The sequence below is a fragment of the Excalfactoria chinensis genome, chromosome 8, assembly GCF_039878825.1.
Source record: "Excalfactoria chinensis isolate bCotChi1 chromosome 8, bCotChi1.hap2, whole genome shotgun sequence".
Taxonomy (NCBI): domain Eukaryota; kingdom Metazoa; phylum Chordata; class Aves; order Galliformes; family Phasianidae; genus Excalfactoria; species Excalfactoria chinensis.
This window is the reverse complement of record NC_092832.1, coordinates 3,018,976-3,040,537: the sequence shown is the minus strand read 5'-3', so window position 1 is coordinate 3,040,537 and position 21,562 is coordinate 3,018,976. Positions and strand designations below refer to the sequence as shown.

The 21,562-nt window shown below is 42.2% G+C and overlaps 1 protein-coding gene across 4 annotated transcripts in view; it reads left to right on the top strand.

Moving 5' to 3' along the window:
- Positions 1–10,241, top strand: part of NTMT2 (N-terminal Xaa-Pro-Lys N-methyltransferase 2) — a 31,750-nt gene extending 21,509 nt beyond the window's left edge. For 2 of the 4 annotated variants that reach the window (XM_072343139.1, XM_072343137.1), the window contains 2 exons: positions 3,864–4,113; positions 7,404–10,241. In XM_072343139.1, the coding sequence (XP_072199240.1) occupies positions 3,864–4,113; positions 7,404–7,678 (525 nt within the window). In that variant the 3' untranslated portion in view covers positions 7,679–10,241. The remainder of the gene's footprint in view (positions 1–3,863; positions 4,114–7,403) is intronic. The other 2 variants (XM_072343140.1, XM_072343138.1) reach the window with 1 other exon arrangement.
- The last annotated feature ends 11,321 nt before the right edge of the window (positions 10,242–21,562 follow it).

The following is a 21,562-nucleotide window of genomic DNA, read 5'->3' as shown; positions in this document are numbered from 1 at the left end:
AATCTGAGACACATCTTCCCAGGTTTACATATCTGAAGATTATTTTTTTTACCAATAAGGCAATCAAAGTAGAAGAAAACAATTTGTTGACCCAAATGTAAGCTATGCTTGTAAACACAGCTTAACAAAATCAGAAAAGAAAATTAGTCTCAGATCAACCGAACATATTGAATTGAGGTTTTTGATTGTTTCGCCCTCTGATCTTTTTTTCCTGTTTTCTTAAGATAATGTCAGTTCCAAGCTGAAAAATGCTGTTTAGAAATGAGAAGTTGACAAGTTATTTTCTTTCCTCGAATGCAGTCAAAAAGAAATATCTTGACATTTTCAACATTCTTTCCCATGTTTCTTGGCTAAAATTGCTCTCTAGATTTGAGGTTTTGATATCACAGGTTTTTTTTTTCTTCCAAAACCCTTTTTTTTTTTCCTCTGGCAAAAGTAGTGCTCCTTAAAAAACAGCTGCCTGGTTCCACTCAAATTACCCCTCAGTTAGTTTGGCTGGTGTGGAAATGCCACACAGTGACATTTCCCTTCCTTGACTGATGTTGCATACCTTCTTGTATGGCATTTCTTAACATGTTTTTTAGCACCACTGTAAACTGAGCTACGGATTTCCTTACCAGGGGAGAGTTTATCTTGCCTGGGTACATGGAAGGAATTACAGAAAGGCAGTAGAAAACTAAGGACTTCACATATATATTAGCGTGTCTCCTGCCCAGGTGAGTCAAACTGAGTTAAAAGTGCCACTGTGCTCAAGTTAAGAGGTTTTACGTGTGTGTGGGCAGAACTCGAACCAAGAGCAACATTTGAGTTAGAACATGAGCCAGCAGTGCTATATAGACAAGCTATAGGTTGTCTTCAGTGCAGTCGTACTTGAAGGGTTATCAGCAGAGCTATACCATTGCATATTTATGGCACTGTATTCATGCCAGTTCAAGCTTTGATGTCCTTACAGACACCGTTGTTTTCAAGTGCCTAATCCAGAGGTAATCTCTGGAAAGAGAAAGACAAGAATATTCCTGAATTAATGGTTCATGATCTATAGGTGGGTGAAATAGTACAGATGGGGATTGTATTGTCCTTACAGCTCCCTTTCTACCCCCAAAAACCTGTCTTCCTTTCTGCGCTGTCTTGCCTTTGGTTCAGCCTTCTAAATGGGGACCTGCTGAATGAAAAGCTTCTGGAAAGTGATTTTTCTTCTGTTTGGTCAGGGAGATGGAAGAGATTTTGTTCAAAGCCTGATATTTATATAAATTTAGAAAGAAAATTACTGTTTTTTTTTAAACTATGTATTGAACTGTGATTTCGTTGTTTTCCCTTCATATCCATATTGCCTTCCTCCTTTCCAAGACCTGAAGTAGCAGCATCAAAAACATGCCACAGACCTTTTATACCTAAAGAACTTTCATGAGTGCCCTATTGAGTTCTACAGCAGAGCACACGGGTGTGTACATGTCCTCAATGACAGTGATTCAGAGCAACAGGAAGCATGTAAGCAGAGAAGCAGTCAATCTTAAATTCTGAAGCCTGCTCTGGCTTAAAATTTTCACTTACACTATTTCTTTAAATAAGAAGTCCAGTTTTCAACTCAATTAGGCTTTTGGGAAAATGATTGCCTTCCAAAGAAAATGTTCATACCCTGTCAAAGCTCTGAGCACTCCCAAACTGAAAATATATTAGCTGAACATGGAATTATGTCAACATTTCATTGCAGACAGAGCTGTGGTGCTTTGCAGGGCTTCTTGTCTGACTGCCTGGTACTCTCGCTCCCTGTCAGTGAAGTGTGGGATTGAGCCTTAACTCCCATGGTTGTTTCCTTTCCTTCTTGATGGCAAATGGAGATGTGTCATCACAGGTCCTTGCTGTGACTCATCTCATGGGTGATGAATTCACAGTTTTTGGTACGGTACTGTGATGGTAGGTTCTCTGAAACACTGGTATCAAAGTCAGACAAGTCATCTGGCTTTTAGGCTAATTTTTCTAGCTTTTTTGCTAAACAATTCCTGCTTTCTCACCAGCGGCTCTCTTGAAGTGTTTTACCTAATCACGTCAGCTTTGGCCTATATGTACCTGCCATCAAACACTATGGAAATTGACCTCGTAAAGGTCTGAGACAAAGTTCCTTCCCTTTTCACGGACTCTGTTACAGCTTAGTCTGGTCCTCAGTAAAAGCCACATGCTCCTAAGTGCAGCCTGTGAATGAAGAATAGCTCACGTTTTCTGGCTAACTACAAACAGGTCATCTCCAGAGTCCAATAAGGTTGAAGGCTTGTGGACTCTTGCACATATCAGGAGATTAATCTTCCTAGGTATACAAATTGGGACCAGCAGCTCCAGAGGCTGGTGAGAGCCTTTCGGGTCCTTGTGCTCTTTCTACTGTTACTCCATGTAACTGTAGATGTTCAGCTGAGCTATTCATAGTCATGTCATTGACAGTACTGTCCTTTGACCTTAATAATTTACTGAATTACCCACTGAAGCAAGGCCAAAAAAGCAGTGAGTTATGTGATTTATGCTTAATCATTACATGGGGGGGGAGGGTGGTCTACCAGTAAGCAGAAAGAGCTAGGCTCTTCCTGGACTTATTTCATTTAAAAGCAGTGGAGTTGCAGCAGGGGCTTTGGCCCATAGGTTTTGCTTCAGCTCTCACTTCCAGGGACAGGGAAAAGCTGTTTACATTCACTTTTAATATATTTGTTTAACAGATAACTTTGGCCAGGGGAGCTCCAATTCCACAGCCACTGCCTGTACAGACTTATAATTTCAGTTTTACACAACAGCAGCACGCTCTTAAGAGCCTTTTTATAGCTAGAATGGAAGCTTTAGGAGTGAAATACAGCTTTCATTATGAAGATCCTTTTACAGTAACTCATTATTTTCTCACAGGCATATCCTTTGTGCCACAATTCTTCTTGTCTGATCTCTATCCAGAGATGATATTTAGGAATAAAAAGAGCAGTTAGGCAAAATCTACTCAGTCATCTTGCTTGTTTCTATGTTTAAAGAAGAAATTCTGAATATGCTCCACGCCAAACTTTTGTGTTGTCCTAAGTCAGCTAAATCTCCAAGATCTTTGTTCAAACACAACTTGTTCTGAAAACTGCACTCAGATCACAAGGACGCTGTCTCTGCAGATATGTCCATGGATACCTTAGATATTCGGTGCTCTGTAGTGTTAGTATGTGCTTATTCTTTTGTTTGGTTTTGGTTCAGAATTTAATAAGACTGACCTAGTCGTGCAGTTGGCTGTGAGATATGAATACATGACTAATGGAGTTGTAAGGACTTTATAAAGACCAGCAGTGGTTTTGAGAGAGCTGGGAATTTGTGAAATATTCTCTCTTCTTACATCAAGCAAAAGCAGCAATAAATGCAGGGCTGCAATGAAGAAATCCCATCAACTTTTTAGACTGTGTTTTGCAGCTCCAAATGCGTGGTGTCTACTGGAGATCTGGGGTGCAGGGTGTTGAGAAGGAGAACTTGGTGCAGACAGTGTCAAGTCATAGGGGTGGGAAAAAGTGTGCCAGCTGGAGCACGAGGGGAGGTTTGTCTTCACTCCTCTTACTGGCTTGGACACTTGGTGTGAGGTTCTGCAGGTCACTGGATTCCACTCCCAGCTGGGGAAAGTAATTATGGACGAAAAAATGCATCTAGATATTATCTGGCAGTGCAGCATAGCTGCTTAATAGCTATCCAGAGGTGTACTGATAGCGTCCAAAGTTCTCACCAGTCTTGTAACTGCTCTGACCAAGTAAAGAGACAAGGTACTAGGCTTGGTGGACAGAAGGCCATAGCTGGTAACACAGTTGCTGTGATCTTTCAGGGAGTATTTTTCAGATTTCAAATGATTTTCTTGTGTTTCACAGGGGGTGGGGAAAGCTGGCACCAACCGCGCCCTGGACTGTGGCTCTGGGATAGGTCGGATCAGCAAGCATGTCCTGTTACCAATTTTCAAGAGTGTGGAACTGGTGGATATGATGGAAAATTTCCTGGCTGAGGTCCCGAACTACCTGCAGGGCGAGGAGGACAGAGTAGAAATGTATTATTGCAAAAGCCTCCAGGAATTCACTCCAGCCCCACAAAGATATGATGTCATCTGGATTCAGTGGGTTTCAGGTTAGTTCAGCACTGTTCATCCAGCCCAGCGCCTCAGAACTACGCAGCCTGTGCTGAAATGACTATTAAAAGGATGGTGCAGATGTAAAAAGAGATTCTCAAGTTTTTGATGACGCCAGGCCAAGACTGACAAGTGCTGGAAGCACAAAGTGCTGCCTTCATTCAGTTCCAGTGCCTGATCCCACAGCAGCCAGGACAAACAAGTAGAAAACAAAACACTCCTGCAGTACTGTAGCTTTACTGTGGAGTCAGGCAGTCCCCACAGTCCATATCTTCTCAAATTTGTCACATTTCCCTGTCAGCCTGGGGGGAAAAGAAGGTCCTGCAGTGGACTGCTGAGAGTTCTCCCAGCCACGTGCACAGTGGGTACAGATCAGCTTACTTTTTTTTTTTTAAGGCCATGTTCTGAAGGAAAGTACATGTACCAGGAGCAGCTTGCATGCTATGGGGCAACTGGGCAGTAGGTCATATATGTGGGTCTTATATATTGAGCAGGAATCCTCCCTCCCTCATAGCTACCAATATTGCAGACAGATAGGATTGGTTGACCGTCTGTGTGCAGTGATCTGTCAACACCTCTGCATCTGGCATGTGGTGGGAGAAAGACTGTAACACTGTGGCAGTACCAATATGTGAGGATCAAGCTTGGCTACCAGAAAAAAAAGCATATGAGAGAATTGTATGACCCTCATTCTTGGCCTCTTGAATATTGGCCAGTTTTGGACACACCTTTGCCCATGTTTTTCATGAGCTATCAGGTATTCCAGCCAGCCACACAGTCTCACAAGGAGAAAGAGTGCTTTTGAGACAACTGTGCCCCTTTGCAGATAGGGCAGCCCCAGCATTTGGATACAGAATGAGTGGTAGAGTTTTTTGCTTACCAGATTGACAGTACCTACATTTAAGGATAGTTTCCATAGCATGACATATACCCGTCACACACAGAACCCATTAGGCCAAGTGCCCCTTCCGGGATATCCCTTTAGTCCTTTCTTAGCCTCTGCCAGTGGATGTCCCTCCTTCATACTGATGCTCCCAGGTGCATTTCTGAATCCAGTAATCATTTATTGATACTTGGGAATGTTTTAGGAAGCAAGCTGTGAAAAAAAAAACCATGGTGAAATCACCAAAACCTATCTGCAGATGGCTGTGTCTCTTACATGCACTAATGCTTATCAAACAGGTTCGCTTTGCTGTGTCCCAAAGCAGCTCCTCCAGAAATAACAAATATCTGCTTCCTCTCCTGCAGTCACTCCAGTGAATGCACTGCAGCAGTAAGAGCAGCAGACAGGCAATTAGACAATGTGGGTTCTTTTCTTTGTTCCATTTCCCTCCCCACCCCCCCCTAAAGCAGTGGTATGAGAATTAATTACTTCTGTAAAGTGTGCAGTGATCCTTGCATGAAAAGCGTTGTAAGGCTGTAAGTGAACAGAATATTCATACAGCTACAGGAGAAGCGAATTGAAGGTGATCTGGAAAGTCAACTTTTCATTCTCCTGTCTCAATCAGTCAGAAATACCATTTTTAATAGATATTTTTCCACGCTGTTTTTTAAAAACCTCTACTGCTGCAAAATGTCCTTTGTGCAGTTCCAGTGGGCAGGACTCATTATTCTAAGGCAGAAAGATTACTACAGGAGATCTTAAGAGCTCTCACTTTCTATGTAGTCTTAAAAAGTAATGAGATTGGTTTTAGAATAGGCAATTCCTCTACAGCTATACAAGTAAGTTGCTTCAGAACAGTATCATTTTCCTTTGTACTTTGGTTCTTTTTGAATAGCCAACCATTGCTCCCACCTCATCGCATGAACCCATGGCAACACGAGACAGAATTAATGAAGACGTGTCTGGAGCTGTGCTTATTACTTGTGTGTTATCAATGACAAAAGCAGCACATGCCTTTTGGCTAGCAAATCTGGATCTCCTTCCACCTTTCAGCCATCAATTGCATGACCAGATAGTGGTCTTAAGTATCAACCAAGTTTCTACCACTACCTTGAATTTGGATAAAAATGCCAACAAGCTCAATGCTTTTTGGTGGAATGGAGCAGTTAGCAACGCAAGGAAGATCATCTCATTTATGGAGGGGGAAACTGGGCTAAAAACTAGGTTAAGAGCAGCAAAATGCTTCAAAGAATCTAGTCCATGCAATCTTGATTTGTCTTACATATACATAATGAATTCAGCTCAGGTTCTTTCTTTTTAAAGGAGTAAAAATGGAAGTTTAAATTGCAAACTGAAATTGCAAATTTGGAAGGTATTCAGTTTTTTGGTTCTGAGTCTTTTTCGTTAGTGAGAGGGAAGTAGTTAAAATAAAACAAAACCAACTGACAAGCTACATCAAAATGTGGTTTTGAAATGACAGCTTGCATTTATAAAAGTTTAGGTCTACCATGAAGAAAACTAAATATTTTGACTAGAAATTAGAAGCAACTTTTTGGAGTTTTTCATTCCGTTTTTGACCACCTGCCCTTGTTAATTCATTTTAAATAGCTTTCATATGTGAGAGTTCTCACTTGGCTCTTCTCTGAGCCCCCCTCTTCTGATGTTAACGGTATTATTGGTCTTTGAGAAGGAAGGGTACAAAACACAATCTCAATAACATATTAAAATTTACTGTATTTAAATATGTTAGATGCAGAAATCAGAATAGTATGGAGTAATATAGAGAGTTTATTTGGCAGTTTGGTTGTAATCCATGGCTGCATATAGAAATTTGTAGCATAAAAAGCCAGAAGTTACTGTAGGTTATCAAATTTGACCTATTCTGTATCACTTGCCATTGTTTTACCCTTGTACTGAATGGTTTGTGTTCAATTAAAACATTATCTTGAGAAAGTCAGCCACACTAGGTTTGAGGACTTCAAGAGGTGGTAAATCCACCGCTTGCGTTGCTAGTTTCCTATTGGTAGCTTCTTACGCTGTTAAAACAGTTGTCTCTTATTTCCAGTTTGAATTTGTTTGGTTCCAGCTTCCTGCCAGTGATTCTTATTATGACTCTAACCACCATATTAAAGAACCCTTCAGCACCCACTATTTTCTCTGCTATCCCCATTGACTTCTGTCTACATCTGTTGCTGCTGCTAGTATGGATCATAAATATCAATTTGAGTTTGTAACCGTTGATCTTATTGATTTGCTCAGGTTTTTGTTCTGAAGTCTGGCAGATCTATAACTATTCCAGCAATGAGAGGCCTGTGGAGAATCAAATCAAGGCACCGTTATGATATGTTCAGAGGAAGTCTGTGTGTGTGGTTAATAGTGATCTGTCTTCCATCTTTTCACCTGTAGGATATCTGACAGATAAAGATCTCCTGAAATTTCTCATCCGGTGCCAGAAAGGCTTGAAGGATAATGGTGTTATCATTCTCAAGGACAATGTAGCCAGGGAAGGCTGTATCCTGGATTGTCTGGACAGTAGTGTGATCCGAGACCTGAACATCCTCCGCAGCCTCATTGAAATGAGTGGACTCATCATCCTGCAAGAGGAGAGGCAGGAGGGATTCCCTGAGCAGTGTGTCCCTGTCTGGATGTTGGCCATGCAAAAACGTCCTGCCCATTCCTGATGGCGGTGGAGGCTGGACTACAGATGAATGACAGAGCTGGGGAGGACAAAGGGGAAGAAAAGCACCTGCTAGAATACTACTAGCTACGTACTGCTACCGCTGTAGTTCTAAGGCAGCAACTTCTGAAGGATCAAGAGAGAATTACAATTGAGCCAGCCTCTCCAGGCAATAGTCTGCTTCTAAATCCTGCCTGCATCACCATTTTTAAAAGACTTTCTGACTGCTCCTTGTCAGGTTTCTCTTTCATTCAAGAGCCAATATTATGATAAAACTCAACTAAGTAGAAAATAATTAGGTCTGAAGTTTCTATAGTGGCTTATATGTTTTAGGGCGCTCTGTATGAGGGGTTAACAAATAAGCCCTATTTTCACTGTGGCATCTATATTTTCCTGGAAGTTAAGAAGAATCTGTCAGATCACTGAAGCTGAATATTCAGATAACTTCTGGAACATCTAACCTACTTTGCTTATGTTTCTGCTGTAAAACAGTAGTGGTGCATAAGGATATTCATGCTCCAGGGAAAAGATTATATGACATATAAGCATGTTTGCATTGAAAATCTGTGAAAAGATTGCCCCACAATCCACTTTCTGGAAAATGTTTCTTCAAAATGTTCACAGTGGAAACCACTTGAAAGCATCTCTTTATTATTCATACCACTGTAAATTTCTTTCTTTCCCACATTCAGAGCAAATCTGGAACCATATGCAGAGCTAATGGGATTTCATGGGGTGTTAATCGTAAGACTGCAAGAAGAACTAATACAGTATTGTATTAATTAACAACTGTACTAACTACTGCAGAGGGTGTTAGTAACCCTAAAGCATCTATGATTTATATTCAAGAAGCAGCTGTATAAGCCTGGATTTGACAATACTAACACACATACCGGCTACTTAGAGCTCACAGAAATTACACGTTGAGCTTCTTGTCCCTTTCATACAGACACAGAAAGCACTTTGAGAGGAGGCAGTTTTGAAATTCTCTGTAAACAAAGAACAGTCGTAGTCCTAACGAGAAATGTGGATGGAATCAAACGTTTCCTTTGAATTAAAATAATTTGCATTTTAAATATTTGTTATTATAATGCAGCAAAAAATGTAAATGAGATACGGCTTGTTCGAAATGTAAGAATGGACCGCTCCGACTCGTTCAGGATTTTTGTCTTGTTATATTCACCTGCTGTTCTGGAACAACTCAGTGGGCTTTTAGGAGAGTTGCCTTATGACAGATGTCCGTGTTCAGATGGAAAAGGTTCTATGAAACATCCTCCACATGGCTGTATGCACAATTGTCTTTGTCAAATATTGTCATCTGTGTTAGATTAACTCGCATAGAAGCCCAACGATAACAAGATCGGGGAACTTCTCAGTTGGGTTTTAGTTCTCTTTGACATCCTTTGATAACAAATCTCCAGTTTTGTTTTAATTTCGTAGCCCATCTTCTCTGGCAATGTGATAGCACATGTTGAGAACTCCCAATTTATGGCATAGGGCTTCCTGCCATCAAATCTTACCCAGTAATTGTTTCTTTTTTAATGTGCCGTTACTAATTGTAGCATTAAGGAAAACAGCTCTGGTGATTTGGTGAATATCCTGTCATGTCATGTAACATAGGAACCTATGGTTCCCATGACACAAATGCGTCTGGAATGTCTTGGTTAATTCTTCTGTTTGAATCAGCTGGTAATGACTGTAAATGTAGCATGCAGTGCTAAAAACACTTGGTGAAAATTTCTGTTCCGGAATTGTCCCTTGGAATAAGGGCTTTTAATTCCCATTCAACTACTAGAATTCTTTCATTCCATTTTAGCACCAATTAAAAGCTGGTGCTATGATTGAGTGAACATGTGCAGAAATTCGAAGGAAAACCATACATTTGTTGTACAGGAAAGAGCCATCAGTCCCATAGTTAGCTACACTCATTAGCAATAAGACAAATACTTAAAAGATCTAGGCATGCATTACAAATTAATTAGTTCTAAATCATTTTTTCTTCCAGCCAGAAACTTCTGTCATGGCGCAGAATACCTGGGGACTACTGGAAATCCTCATGTCTGTGCCAGGCTTATCTGAATGATGTTGGTCACTTCAATGGCAAGAGAACAGCACTGTGGAAATAGGGAGGTAAATAATCTTATACGACTCTTAAGTTGTAGCTGCCAGCTGTTACTGTATAGAGTACATCAGCTCTTCACTTACACACTGGAGAGGTGCTGTCCCAAGGTGGACTTTTCATGAGGACTACCTCATGAGAAGTGGTTAGAACGAAAGGTAGAATATAAATGTCTGGTATCACTATCAGTGAAATAGACTTTTCAAAGTAAAAAGGTTCTTTCTGTATTTTGTATATCTTTCTTATTTTAATTTCTAGACTATATGTGTGTAAACGTGTAATGAAAATTAGTTATTTTAACTATGTTAATAGCTAATAGAGAATGGAGCCAAGTCAAGTCTTAATTTAGTAGAAAAACGCATATTTCATGGTTACCACATTCCTGAAAATTAATGTTTCATGGCTATGTTGCTTCCACAGTAAAATATTAAAGCTTTTCTGGTGACATAATGAACCTCAAGAGTAAAGAAACACAAGCCCCCCAGGGGCACAGATGCATGGGATTGCTTATGACAGAATAATATTTTGTTTTCCTCCTTTTCCAAGTATATTTTAATTCAGAAAGTCACAGTTAACCACCGTAGGCAGTGCTACACTCTTATAAAAGTTCATGAATTTGGGTAAGGGCCATTCTTGCTTTAAAAGTTCTGGCCTCTCTGGACTTTACTGTAGAATGTAATAATAATAATAATGAATCACAAATTTCAAACAGAGGATCTTGCTTAGAAACCATCCATGCATCAGTTGCTCTTTGGTGTTCAAAGACTGAATAAGAACTCAGTTGCTCTGCCTCAGCTTCCAGATTATTTCAAACATGCATTTAAATCTTTAGCTTATCACTTTGCCAGTGGAATTTAATTCAATATCAGTACCCTAGCTGTTTCACAGAACAATTCAGGATCCTGCAAGCTTGAACCGTCATTTACCATTGACAGGTAATTAATGGATTAACAAATTAGTCCTTCAATCAGGTATTACTCCCAGGCAAACAGTACTCAAGCAGTCTCTTAGCTAGAGCTCACCTCTGCCGTGCCACTGCCAAAGCTCTTCATAATGTCTGGTTGTCCATTATCAGGTCTGATGCTTATTTTCTACACGAGTGAAGGCTGGTGTCATTTAATGTATGAATGAGGAATGTAACATAAGGAACAAGAGATTCCTTGCCAAAGAGGTCCCTTAGCCCTGGTAGTAGCTCCTATGTGCTACTGGAACCAAATAAAAATACAGAACCAATTGTAACAGCAATCTGAACAGCAGCCCCAACTGTGCAGCTCCTGCAACCATCGCAGCTCAGGCTATTCATGTTCAGAAAGCAACTCAGACATTACAGATTGGGAGAGCCGATATTTCAAAACATGTTGCTGAATGGATATTTTAAAACATTTTGTTTCAGAAATGATCATATCAAAATTGTTAGTTTGACTTCCATGTTTGGATATTTATATAATCTAAACTTAAAGGCTATGTGAGATGATATTTTAATTATTACATGATATAGTGTTGTAATAGTTAAGGTGAAGCATTAGTTTCCTACAAAATAATAAATTCCATACATTTCCTGGACCCGAATTTAGTGAAACAAGTCAGCAGTTTCCAGAGGAAAGTAATTTCAAGAACCGTGCTGTCAAGAAGTATTTGCACGAGCTGTTTGTCTTCAGATGTATTGCATCAGTTCAGGCATCTTCGCTGTGCCTGGCCTAGGGAAAAGCCACCTTGGGCTCTTTGACAGGCAGGAAAATTGGCATCTCCAGAGCAATTCAGACCACCTCAGAGTGAACTGGCTTGAAGTAAGAGAGTATCTTCTCTCCTCAGTTGCTGTAGGAATGAAAGCACATCCTTATAACTGATTTAGTAACTTCTGATTTATCATTGATAATGATAAGCAGAAGTGCAGTGTGACCTGAGGAGCTGTGCCTGTTGAAACCAGCCAAGAGTGTGGGCGTGGGTATTGAAACGCCCATTAAAAGACAGTCGTGGTACTGGAGCACAACAGTGAGGAATGTTATCATACTACTATAATCGGTTGACATAGTGGCAACTGATAAAAGATTTATCAGTTCCACTTCAAAGTGCTCTGAGCACCTTTATACCGTTTTCTTGTTTGTTTTCCATTCTCTTTATCCAGGTCTCCAGAGTGTTTAGGATGACATATCAGACAGTAGGCCTGTCCAGAGGAACTTGACTGTTACATCTGACTAAATGCAGTTGTCTTGCATCCCATTCTTCTTCTCTTCCTTTGATGTTTCTTCTAACTTGCCAAGGCATTCCTCCTCCACTTGTCAGAAGTGATTTGTTCTCTGTGGACATCGCCGCATCTCATTGAAATAAAATGGATTACCTTTGATTTTAAGAGGAGGTAATTCCGTTTATCTGGGAGCAATAACAATGCACTGTATTTCAAATATGGGTGTTAATACCCATCTTTTTCAGTTGATGCCAAGTAGGCATTCCCAGACCTTTGTACAAAGCTCACATTCTCATCATCACCATAAATAACAATATTTGGATGACACTGTACATCCCTAGACCTTGAAGCATATGTTGTCATTGTGACTTGGATGAGGAAACTGAGGTACAGAAAAGTGATCTGGGCTGCATCACAGTTCTCTGTAAGTGGGAGCTGTGAGTGATTAACACCTCCACGAATTAGGCCACTACAGGAACTACGGAGTGTTTTGCAGGCAGACATAACTTACTCTGTTTGTGCTCAGAGCAGATTGAAACAGCGTGTCTGTGGTTAGCCTGCTTACTGGGCCAACCTGGTATGTTCTGCAAAGAGAGGACTCAGGCTGAATATTGTGCTCATAAACATATACAGCTTCTGATCATGCTGAAGCATTAGTACAACCTGGTGTACACCTGCAGCAAAAATAAAGCCAGAAAATCAGTGGAGCATCTCTCTTCCATGTCTCTCCTTTCAAGAAACGTTGAATTTGCAGGATTTTTGAACCAGCCTGATATTTTCAAGCTCCTAAGATTAAGGTTTTTGGAGATATTTGAAGAAATCTTGCAAGTGCACTTAATGGACACTTGCTGGTCAGTGGATTCCTATAGGTCTCTGAAGATCTGGCTTCTAGGAACCTAAGCTTCATGCAAGACTAAGCTTACAGAATTATCTGGGAGACCAGATTTGGAAGCCCTTAAGTGATTAAGTGGAGGTAGGAAGATACGTATGTGTGTGTGCACACAGTTTACAGATGTGTTGCATACATGTTGAATATGTATACATGTTGAATATGCATACATGTTGAACATGTTGTATTTGTTAGGGTGACCTGTGGTCCTTGAAATATATGTGGCTTGTCAGCTTTTAATGGATCATCAGCTGCAGAAGGATGATGACTGTTGTGTAATCTGGCTCCTCCACCGCACAAATAAATAGTCCAGCAGGGTTTGCCAAGAATATTTCTAGATAAGCATTGGATGTCATTTGCTGAACTTGGCTCCATCCCAACACGCTGTGGCAGGATCTCCTGAGGGACACCTGGCATGTCTTACTTCCACACAGGGCTACCCTAGTCTCTCTGAAGTACAGTGCCCATATCTTACGCCTCTCAATCGTGAGGATTTGTGATGTGGTACGTAGGATCAGCTAAGATGACCTTATGGACTTGGGGCTCCCTTCTCCATGGCTGCAAGTAATCACAGGCACACACCAAGGGTGAGAGGCTTCCCCCCTAATTCAGACATCTAAGAGACAGTTTAAGGTAATTGTCAAAACTTCCCATTACAGTCACTGAGAAGAGATCAGTTCCTGTCAGAAACCCTCCTCATGATTATCCCATGCATTGAACCTTACCAGGAGCTCGTAGGCCTCTTAGGTACCGACAAGTCCATCTTAGAATGAGGTTAGATGAATTCCAGCTCAAGTGCAGGTCTATGAGACGACTGTGAGACCAGTTGTCAGTACCATCAAGTCTGCCCTTTCTGTAGCCCCCATAGTATAAATCTCAAAAGCCTCTACTGAGGACCAAAGTGAAGATTCTAGGTGGCATGCTGGTTTTATTTATGGATCAGTGCATGTGTGCATTGCTAAATAAACAAGTGGCTTCTCCTGAAATTAGGGTACCGTTGTAAACTCTTAAAAACACAACCCATAAAATAAACAGACTCCAGGAGTTACCTGTGATTCTTGCCACTGCAGTAACTTCAAGGTAACAAGAAGTCAATAAACCCCCATCAACAAAATCCCCACTGGGATCCAGCAGCAGAGAGTCTGAAGCAGCAGTCAAGAGAAACTAAGTGATTCAGTAAAACGTTTATGTTCCCAGAGGAACCATTTTGGGGCTGCCTTGATTTGGTGAGAGAGGCAACTCTGACCAGTTATCAAAGGCAAAACCGGCCATTGGAAAGACTTCTCTTTGGGTGCTATCAGACTTGCCCCCTACTCTGGGATTAGGCTGTATGACCCACCTACCTTGCTGGATGCCAGGGTGGAGTGACTCTGAGCAAGGAAGCACTTTCTCACCCTCCAATAAGTTTTTTCACTGCTCAGGTAGGATTCAGTCCCCATCTTTCTGTCCTTAATCTTTGCAGGTCTCCAAAATGATGCCTGAAACAACCTTTAGTTCACAGCATGCAGTAATTATGATTCAGTGGGCAGAGCAAACCCTGCCTGTTCCCTAACGTAGCTGAGTTTAGTAACCGATTATTTCTTCTAGGCTTCTTCAACACAGGCAGTTTTGTCCTGTCATCCCCAGCAGACTTCATTCTCTATGCAAAATAGAAATAGTGTCTCACAGAAGATGTGTGAGCACATCATTCTGGTGATCTGAACCAGCCATGTAACAGGGAGTACAGGTACATGTACCAAACCATAAGGATTTAGGAATCAGTACACTCATTTCCTTGATTGCCTTCTTGAGTAGACAGATCTGCTAACAGTCAGGACTGTATGGCCTCCAGCATTTCAGCATCAGAGCATGTTGTAATAATTAGCACACGAATCCTTTCCATCCCCCACAGTCAGATAGGGAAGGACTAGTTAGCTTCATTGCCTGTTCAGGAAGCCCAGAAAGCAGACTTACATTCATCTCATTTTACTTCAGCTGCTTAGTCCAACTGGTTCTTACCGCTGCCTAGTAATCAGGGAAGTGAGGCCAGTACTGCTTGCACGGCTTTCCAGTCTATCTGATGCTGATGGACAAATCTGTCATTGGGAAGATCCTGTCTCTGTTAACCAGCGATTTGGCATACACCTCATGTTAACAAGTTGAATCTCACACTGAGGGGAGGAGAGCTCTGGAGCGTTCTGCACATTCAAGCAGAGAACAGAACCCAGCTCTCCTTAGTCACAGCCATGTGCTCACACCACTGAGCCATTTTCTCTCTTATTTATGTAAACTGAGGGAGTTCTGGTTTCCATCGTGGTAAACAAAGATTTAACTACTTCCTCTCTCCTCCCATATAACTTTCTCTGAATGAACATGGTAAATAGAACCCTGCTGCAGAAAAGCCTTTTTGCTTGGTGTTGTTTCTGCAACCAATTCTCCTCTGGAAAACAAACACATTGCTACTAAAAGCAATCTAAGGGAACGTCTCAACAAAAACATTACAAGCTGCCTCACATACCCCTCTCCACTAGGTCCTGTGGCAGACAAGTAGACAAGCACCTGCAGATGCGTTAATTATCCTGTGAGATACAGAAAATCTAGGACAGCTGGCAACATGAAGAGAGTGGACTCCAGCTTCATGCCATTTGTCAGACAAAGGCAGACAGTGCTGTGCATAGTGCCCAGTATTGCGGACTAGAAACAAACTGTGACCTTATGGTAGGCAAGGGTGAGTTGCAAAGGTAGTATCTATAGAGGAGAGAGATGTTTGGCATGTAAGGCAGGAGAGCTGACAGGCTAAAGTATTTTCTTCCTCACGGTCCCCACTGTGAGAATGACTTCCAGATAATGACATTTTAGGAAAATATAATCTTGTGTTTGTAGTTAACACCCATTAAGACTTAACTGAATTGTGAGAGGTTAGAAAAGTGGTTTGTTTTTGTTTTTGTTTCAAAGTGAAAGTTTTCACATCAATAGAGGATACAGGAGTGGGTCTAACCTGGCTTTGCAGATTGTGTCTTTCTTCTCTGTCCCATAATGAGTGCACACAAATACTCTAATGTAATTTTTTTGTTACTTTCAATCCATGGAATCGCAGTGGCAGAAATCTGGGATCAGGACAGAGATGAGGACTAAGGAGGTGTTGTCATAGAAAGGAGGAAAAAGAGAATGTGCTGCCACTCCCTTTGAATGGGGAACAGCAAGAAACTTGCTGCCCATCACAGTCTAGCAGGATGTATTGGGACTGCTCCTTCTAAATGCCTTTACTTGTGATTAGGCCTAAATATAGAAACCAGTTTACAGCATTTTCATTCCTAGGTCACAAAGGATTTGCTTTTCAGGGAAAAGTAAATGCTAATCTCTGCTGAAGAAGGGTAGCATTAGCCCAGAGCATTGTATCACCGAGTCAGGAAGTACATCTGTATCAGTCCTGTTTCTGGACAAACTTGTCACGTCCCTGCAAGTATAACAGGTACGTTTTTCACAGGCTGGATCTTGGTTTTCTTTGGCATGCCATATACCATAGTTACCAAGGTTGCTGGGAATTACAGTCCAACCAGTCCTCAGCCAGGGCCCCACTGCTAGAGGCAGGGCAGGGTCTCAGTACTCAGTGTCTCAGTACGGTAGGACAGACGTTCCAGCCAGGACAGCTGAGGTGAAAATCCAGCCACAAATCCATATGAGACACCCTTGCAGCTCAAGACATCCATCAGCTAATCCTGCCTTTGGCAATTTCCCCACTTATTCCTTCCATCAAAGGAGCTTGGATTACAACGGCTGTTGACTTAATGAGTGAGACTTTGAAGGAAGCTGGTTTTTACAGTACAAAAATAAAGTACTTTGCGCTCTCTGGATCACCTTGCCTCTCAGAAGAAACAGGCATTTAACACAGTGTTACTGAGCCTCAGGAGAGAGTCAAGAACTAACCCAGAGTGCTGTGCACACAGATGAGTTGGGGCTGAGAGAAGCTAATTGCTTTGCTCCATGCCACAAAGCAGTCCTGACCAGAACTGGGCACAGAATCTGCATGTCCCACCTTGCAATTTTTTGGGCAGATTTGATGCCAAGGCCCTGGCCATTGGTTGTCATTACTGGCCAAGAGGTGTTTTTTGGCAGAGGAAAGGTGTTAACTCTCCTTTCCTGGCCGCACTACAGTTTAAGCGGCTGACTATATTGTTGCTTTCCTAAACTCCTGTCCAACGCACCCAACCATGTTTGACTTTATCTGATTCCCAGAACCACTTGTTGCCCTTGGTTATGACACAGCCCCTTTTTCATGCTGGAACACCATGCGTTGAGTTGCTTAAATGATCTCAGGTTCCAAAGTTATCTACCATGACATATGCTGTTGTGGAGAAGCATGTGTGCAAGATGGGCTTTTTTCCCCCTTCCTTTCCAATCCACGGAAGTGTGACTGTCACAGGAGAGGTGATGGAATAGGGTGCTCTTATGTGCAATTACAGAGCTGTTGTGCTTAGAGAGGATTTTCCAGTTTCTCGGTTCCCCTGTAACTATTGGAACAAACCGACTGTGCCCCTCTAATCAAAGAAATGTGAAGCTAGAAAGAGGCCCCAAATACATTTCCTGGCAACAAGACAAAAGTAAGTCTACTGAGAAGTTTATGCAAAGAGAATATTTCTAGTATATACAGTTCTGTCTTGTACTTAGATGCCCATACCAAAGCAATTACTGTATGGGAGATGCCGACTGGCTGGAAGAACCTGCTCATTCTGGATCTGCAAGGAGCTCAGCTTCCTGGTGTGGAAGAAGGTAAGTGTGTGTAAGGAAGGGAGGCCGGGACTTGTTTATCTGGGAGGGCAACCTTTCTGGGCTGAAAGCCTGCTTTTTAATTTATTTGGTGGTCCAGAGAAATTTGTCACATCACATTCTCCAGCTCCTATTTCCAGAGGCGATTACATCACCCCAGAGTCTTAGCTAGCCAACAGGGAGGCAGCTGTATAAAGCACGGGCTGGCCATTTCATGATGGTAGCAATGCAGATTGTCCCTAAGACAAACAAAGATCCACAGGAGAGGTAGAATTCTGGATCCAGCCAGAGAAATGCAGATCCACGGCCAACTTGGAACTCTGAGCCAGCTCATAGATCCTTTTTTCCATGTCTGCTCTTACCCCACCCTTGAGCTCCTTGCATCAGATTCAGGGATACACGTGGCCTCTGTGTTCCTGTAAGCACGAGGGCTGCTGTTTCTGGGTTCCTGGGAGAAAAGCCTAGGGCAGGTGCCAGGGCTTTCTGAGGGATAAATGGTCTGAGCGGCATTTTACTGGGCTGGAGTTGCAGGGCATCCCAGCTACTTGACAACAGTACATTTTGGAAAACAAGGATTAGCTCAAGGCCTGCAGGAGATGAGGCGAGGGCTGGGACTCAGGGTTGAGGCAAAGCAAAGTGCTGAGGAAGGCAGAAGAGCAGAGTGCTAGAGTGTGAGGTTTCAACAGTAGAAAATCCATGGCTCTACCACTCATGTACTGGGTTCCTGGTGTCATCTCCCACCCAAGCATGAACAGAATAGGAAAGCTCAGCGTCTGCTGGGTCACAGCAACTTGCTGTGGATTGCCTGGGTTTAAACTCAGCGTTCGAAATGTCGCATGGATCTCACAGCACCTCTGAGAGGTGTCCGAGTACACCAACAGCCCTTCACTGGCAGCAGTATTAACACAGTGAGGGGCATTGCCTTTCACAGCCAGACAGTGAGGCCAGCAGACAGCTGGGGGCTGCCTGGTGCTCAATGCATTGTGTTTTCCTCCAGAAGCCTCTGCTTCCTCTGGAGAATTCTGGGTTGACTTCTGAGCCCTGTGTCTCATGTTTCCAGTCCATCTTTGCATCAAAATCTTAACAGCGATTTAAAGCTGGCATAATTTATTCTGGTCAAATACATCTCTAAGATCTTGTGGGTAAGGGCTCTGTTTTCAAGGGCCGGACTGTTTCTCCTGCAACACAATGCAGTCACACTCTCAGGGAGTTAATCAATCCATGCGTGCACTTTAAAAGAAGAAATCAGGAGGATTTTTTAGACATTTTTAGGCAAAGGTTCTTTTTTGCTTTCTTTCTTTCTTCCTTTCTTCCTTTTTTTTTATGAAGCCTCCTTGGTAACCATTTAAAACAAATTCCTTCAGACTGTAAACTAGAGATAATGGAGTTCGCCTTTAATCTCAGTTGCTGCAGATCAAGTTACCTCTTAGAAATTACTTATCCTGGCCAAGCAAATGAATTGGAATTGATGTTCTTAATTGTTTTCTAAATTGCTGTTCCCCACTCCCTTCCTCCCCTTCTCGGCACACAGCTGTTTTGCATCAGAGTCTTGTCTAATGGGTACTGTCACTCACACGAGGGGGTGAAGTCATGTGGTCATAAAAGGGAGAGATTGAGGGAAGAGAGGGAAATACCACCCAGTGCATTATCTGGCTGTGACACACACAAATTGAATAGAAATAATTCCTCCTAGGGGGCTAGTCCCAACAATGGACACAGTTTTGTCTTGGGCTAGAAAAATGTGGAGGCTCACTTCGTTCTCTAATACTCATTTCTCAGAGAAGGAAGATGATTAAGGTGCTATTTTGGGGCGCAAGAAACCTGGATTGAAACTGACTCTGCTGCAGCCTCCTTTGTCAGTTTTTGTGCAAGCTACTTTCTTTATGCTGCTTTAATGCCTGCATTTGTAATGCAACTCCCCTCCTTTCTCCTTGGGGCACCAATGGCATTTCATGGGAGTTGACTAGATGGCCTTCAGAGGTCCCTTCCCTCTCTAAGGATTCTGTGATTAGCTGTATCTTGCAAAAAGCTTAACCTGCTCTCTATTTCCAAAAAAGTGCATCAGCACTGCCTCTGTTTATATGTATTAGTGTCTAGCTCACGTGGACCTTGAGTTGCAGAGGCTTTGGGAACATCAGGCCAGGCCTTAATGCTGTAATCCCTTCCCTCTGCATCTTCTAAAGTAGAGACGGATCCCAAGTCTTAAGCAGGAACCAGCTCCTGAGGATATCTGGCTCATGTAAAAATCATTTTTGTACGTGAAATATAGATAAACAATTGTACCAACATCTGTGTCCTGCCACTCTGTTCCCTCCCACCCTATAAATGATCCATACTCCCAGTTTTACGGCCAGCAGTTTTCCCGATCTCAGCTGTTCCCTTTCAGACCTGTTGTTTTCACAGACTGGCAACTGTTTTCTGCTCCTGTGTCCATTCAGTATAACTGTGAAGGGCAGAGGTTATCCTCATCCTAACCTCACCAGAAGGTCTTTCTTGACAAAAAAACAGTCAGTGTCGTTTATTCTCATTACACTGTTGTGAGAGACCAGAGAAACAGAGAATTTTCTACCCACGTACAATCTTGAAATGCCTGCTGGAAAAGCAGCAGACTCTTGGGTACCTGTTTGTAATATCTGAGACTGCCACGTGGAACTGAATCCAAGAAAGAATGGGAGGAAAGAAGGAATATTATGCAAAACGAGGTAAAGAATCATGCTAACTGCTGGAAGTGGTAAGGGAAGCCAACAATATCATAAACTCGGAGATTTTTTTCTCCTTTTCAGTAAGGAGAAAATGGACTGTTTGGGCTTACTGCAGCACAGCACGCAACTGCTGTGTACCAGATCATTGTTGGCACTAGCAAAATCATGCACATGTATTCTGCAATCATCTGTCCTGGGGGAGCTACGCAGTTGGTGTTCTTCTAAACTGGAAGAAGACTGATGTTGGCTGGCCTGTCCTTGCAGACACAGCTATTCTGGTTTAGCAGCCTTGATTATTAGGAAGCATAGTGCAAATAGTTCTGGTGGTTAATATGAACATCGCAGTGCAGATATAATTGGCTTCCTGGATAAAGGACAAGGAAAAGAAAATCTACCTGATAAATACAGTTGTGTGGCAGAGGGGTGGTTGTGATGTAGTTATGATTTCCAAGCCAAGTTTATCAGGTGCTCCTAATTATCTAAATTTGTGACTCATCCTGCTGCCTTTCTGCTGATAGGTAGGTAGGTAGGTAGATAGATAGATAGATAGATAGATAGATAGATAGATAGATAGATAGATAGATAGATAGACAGACAGATAGACAGACAGACAGATAGATAGATAGACAGATAGATAGCAAAGTTTCAGATAGTTTTCAGAGATCTCCCACAAGTCATTGTGGCGAGGTAGGCAGTTCATGAGTATGCCGGCCTGCTCATCACAGGCACTGTGTTAGGAAGCATCTGTCAGTAATCTCAGGAGTAGCCCTTTATCTTAAACTGGTCCTTGGCTTGGTCGAACTGATCCAGAACAGTGAATAGTTAGTATTTCAGTGACTAAGTGTCATGATGGCTTGCAGGAGGATGGCTTCTGGAACATGGCTACAAAAAGATGCAGGTAGGCAGTAATGCCTTTCTTCTGCTTTCAGGTGAGGGCACTGTTTTCTGATCTGGGAGGGAAAACAGACAGAAAGTGATGAGAACAGGGCTCAGGAAGGAACTCTGACTTTCTCACCGTAGCTTCCTTTTATCACTAAACGATTTTTCTAGCTGTCAGGGCTATAAACTGAGCTCCTGCTCTTTTTGCTTCTTACCTTATTACCAGTAAGGGTCTGCAACCAAAGTTTTGCTGAAGAGATGCCAGGAAGAAGGGAACCCAATGTGCTTCTGCTGTAGCCGTGTGTGCTAACAGCAGAAGGGAGAAAAAATAATTTGTGTCAGTGAAGCAAACAGATGTGACCCTTAGA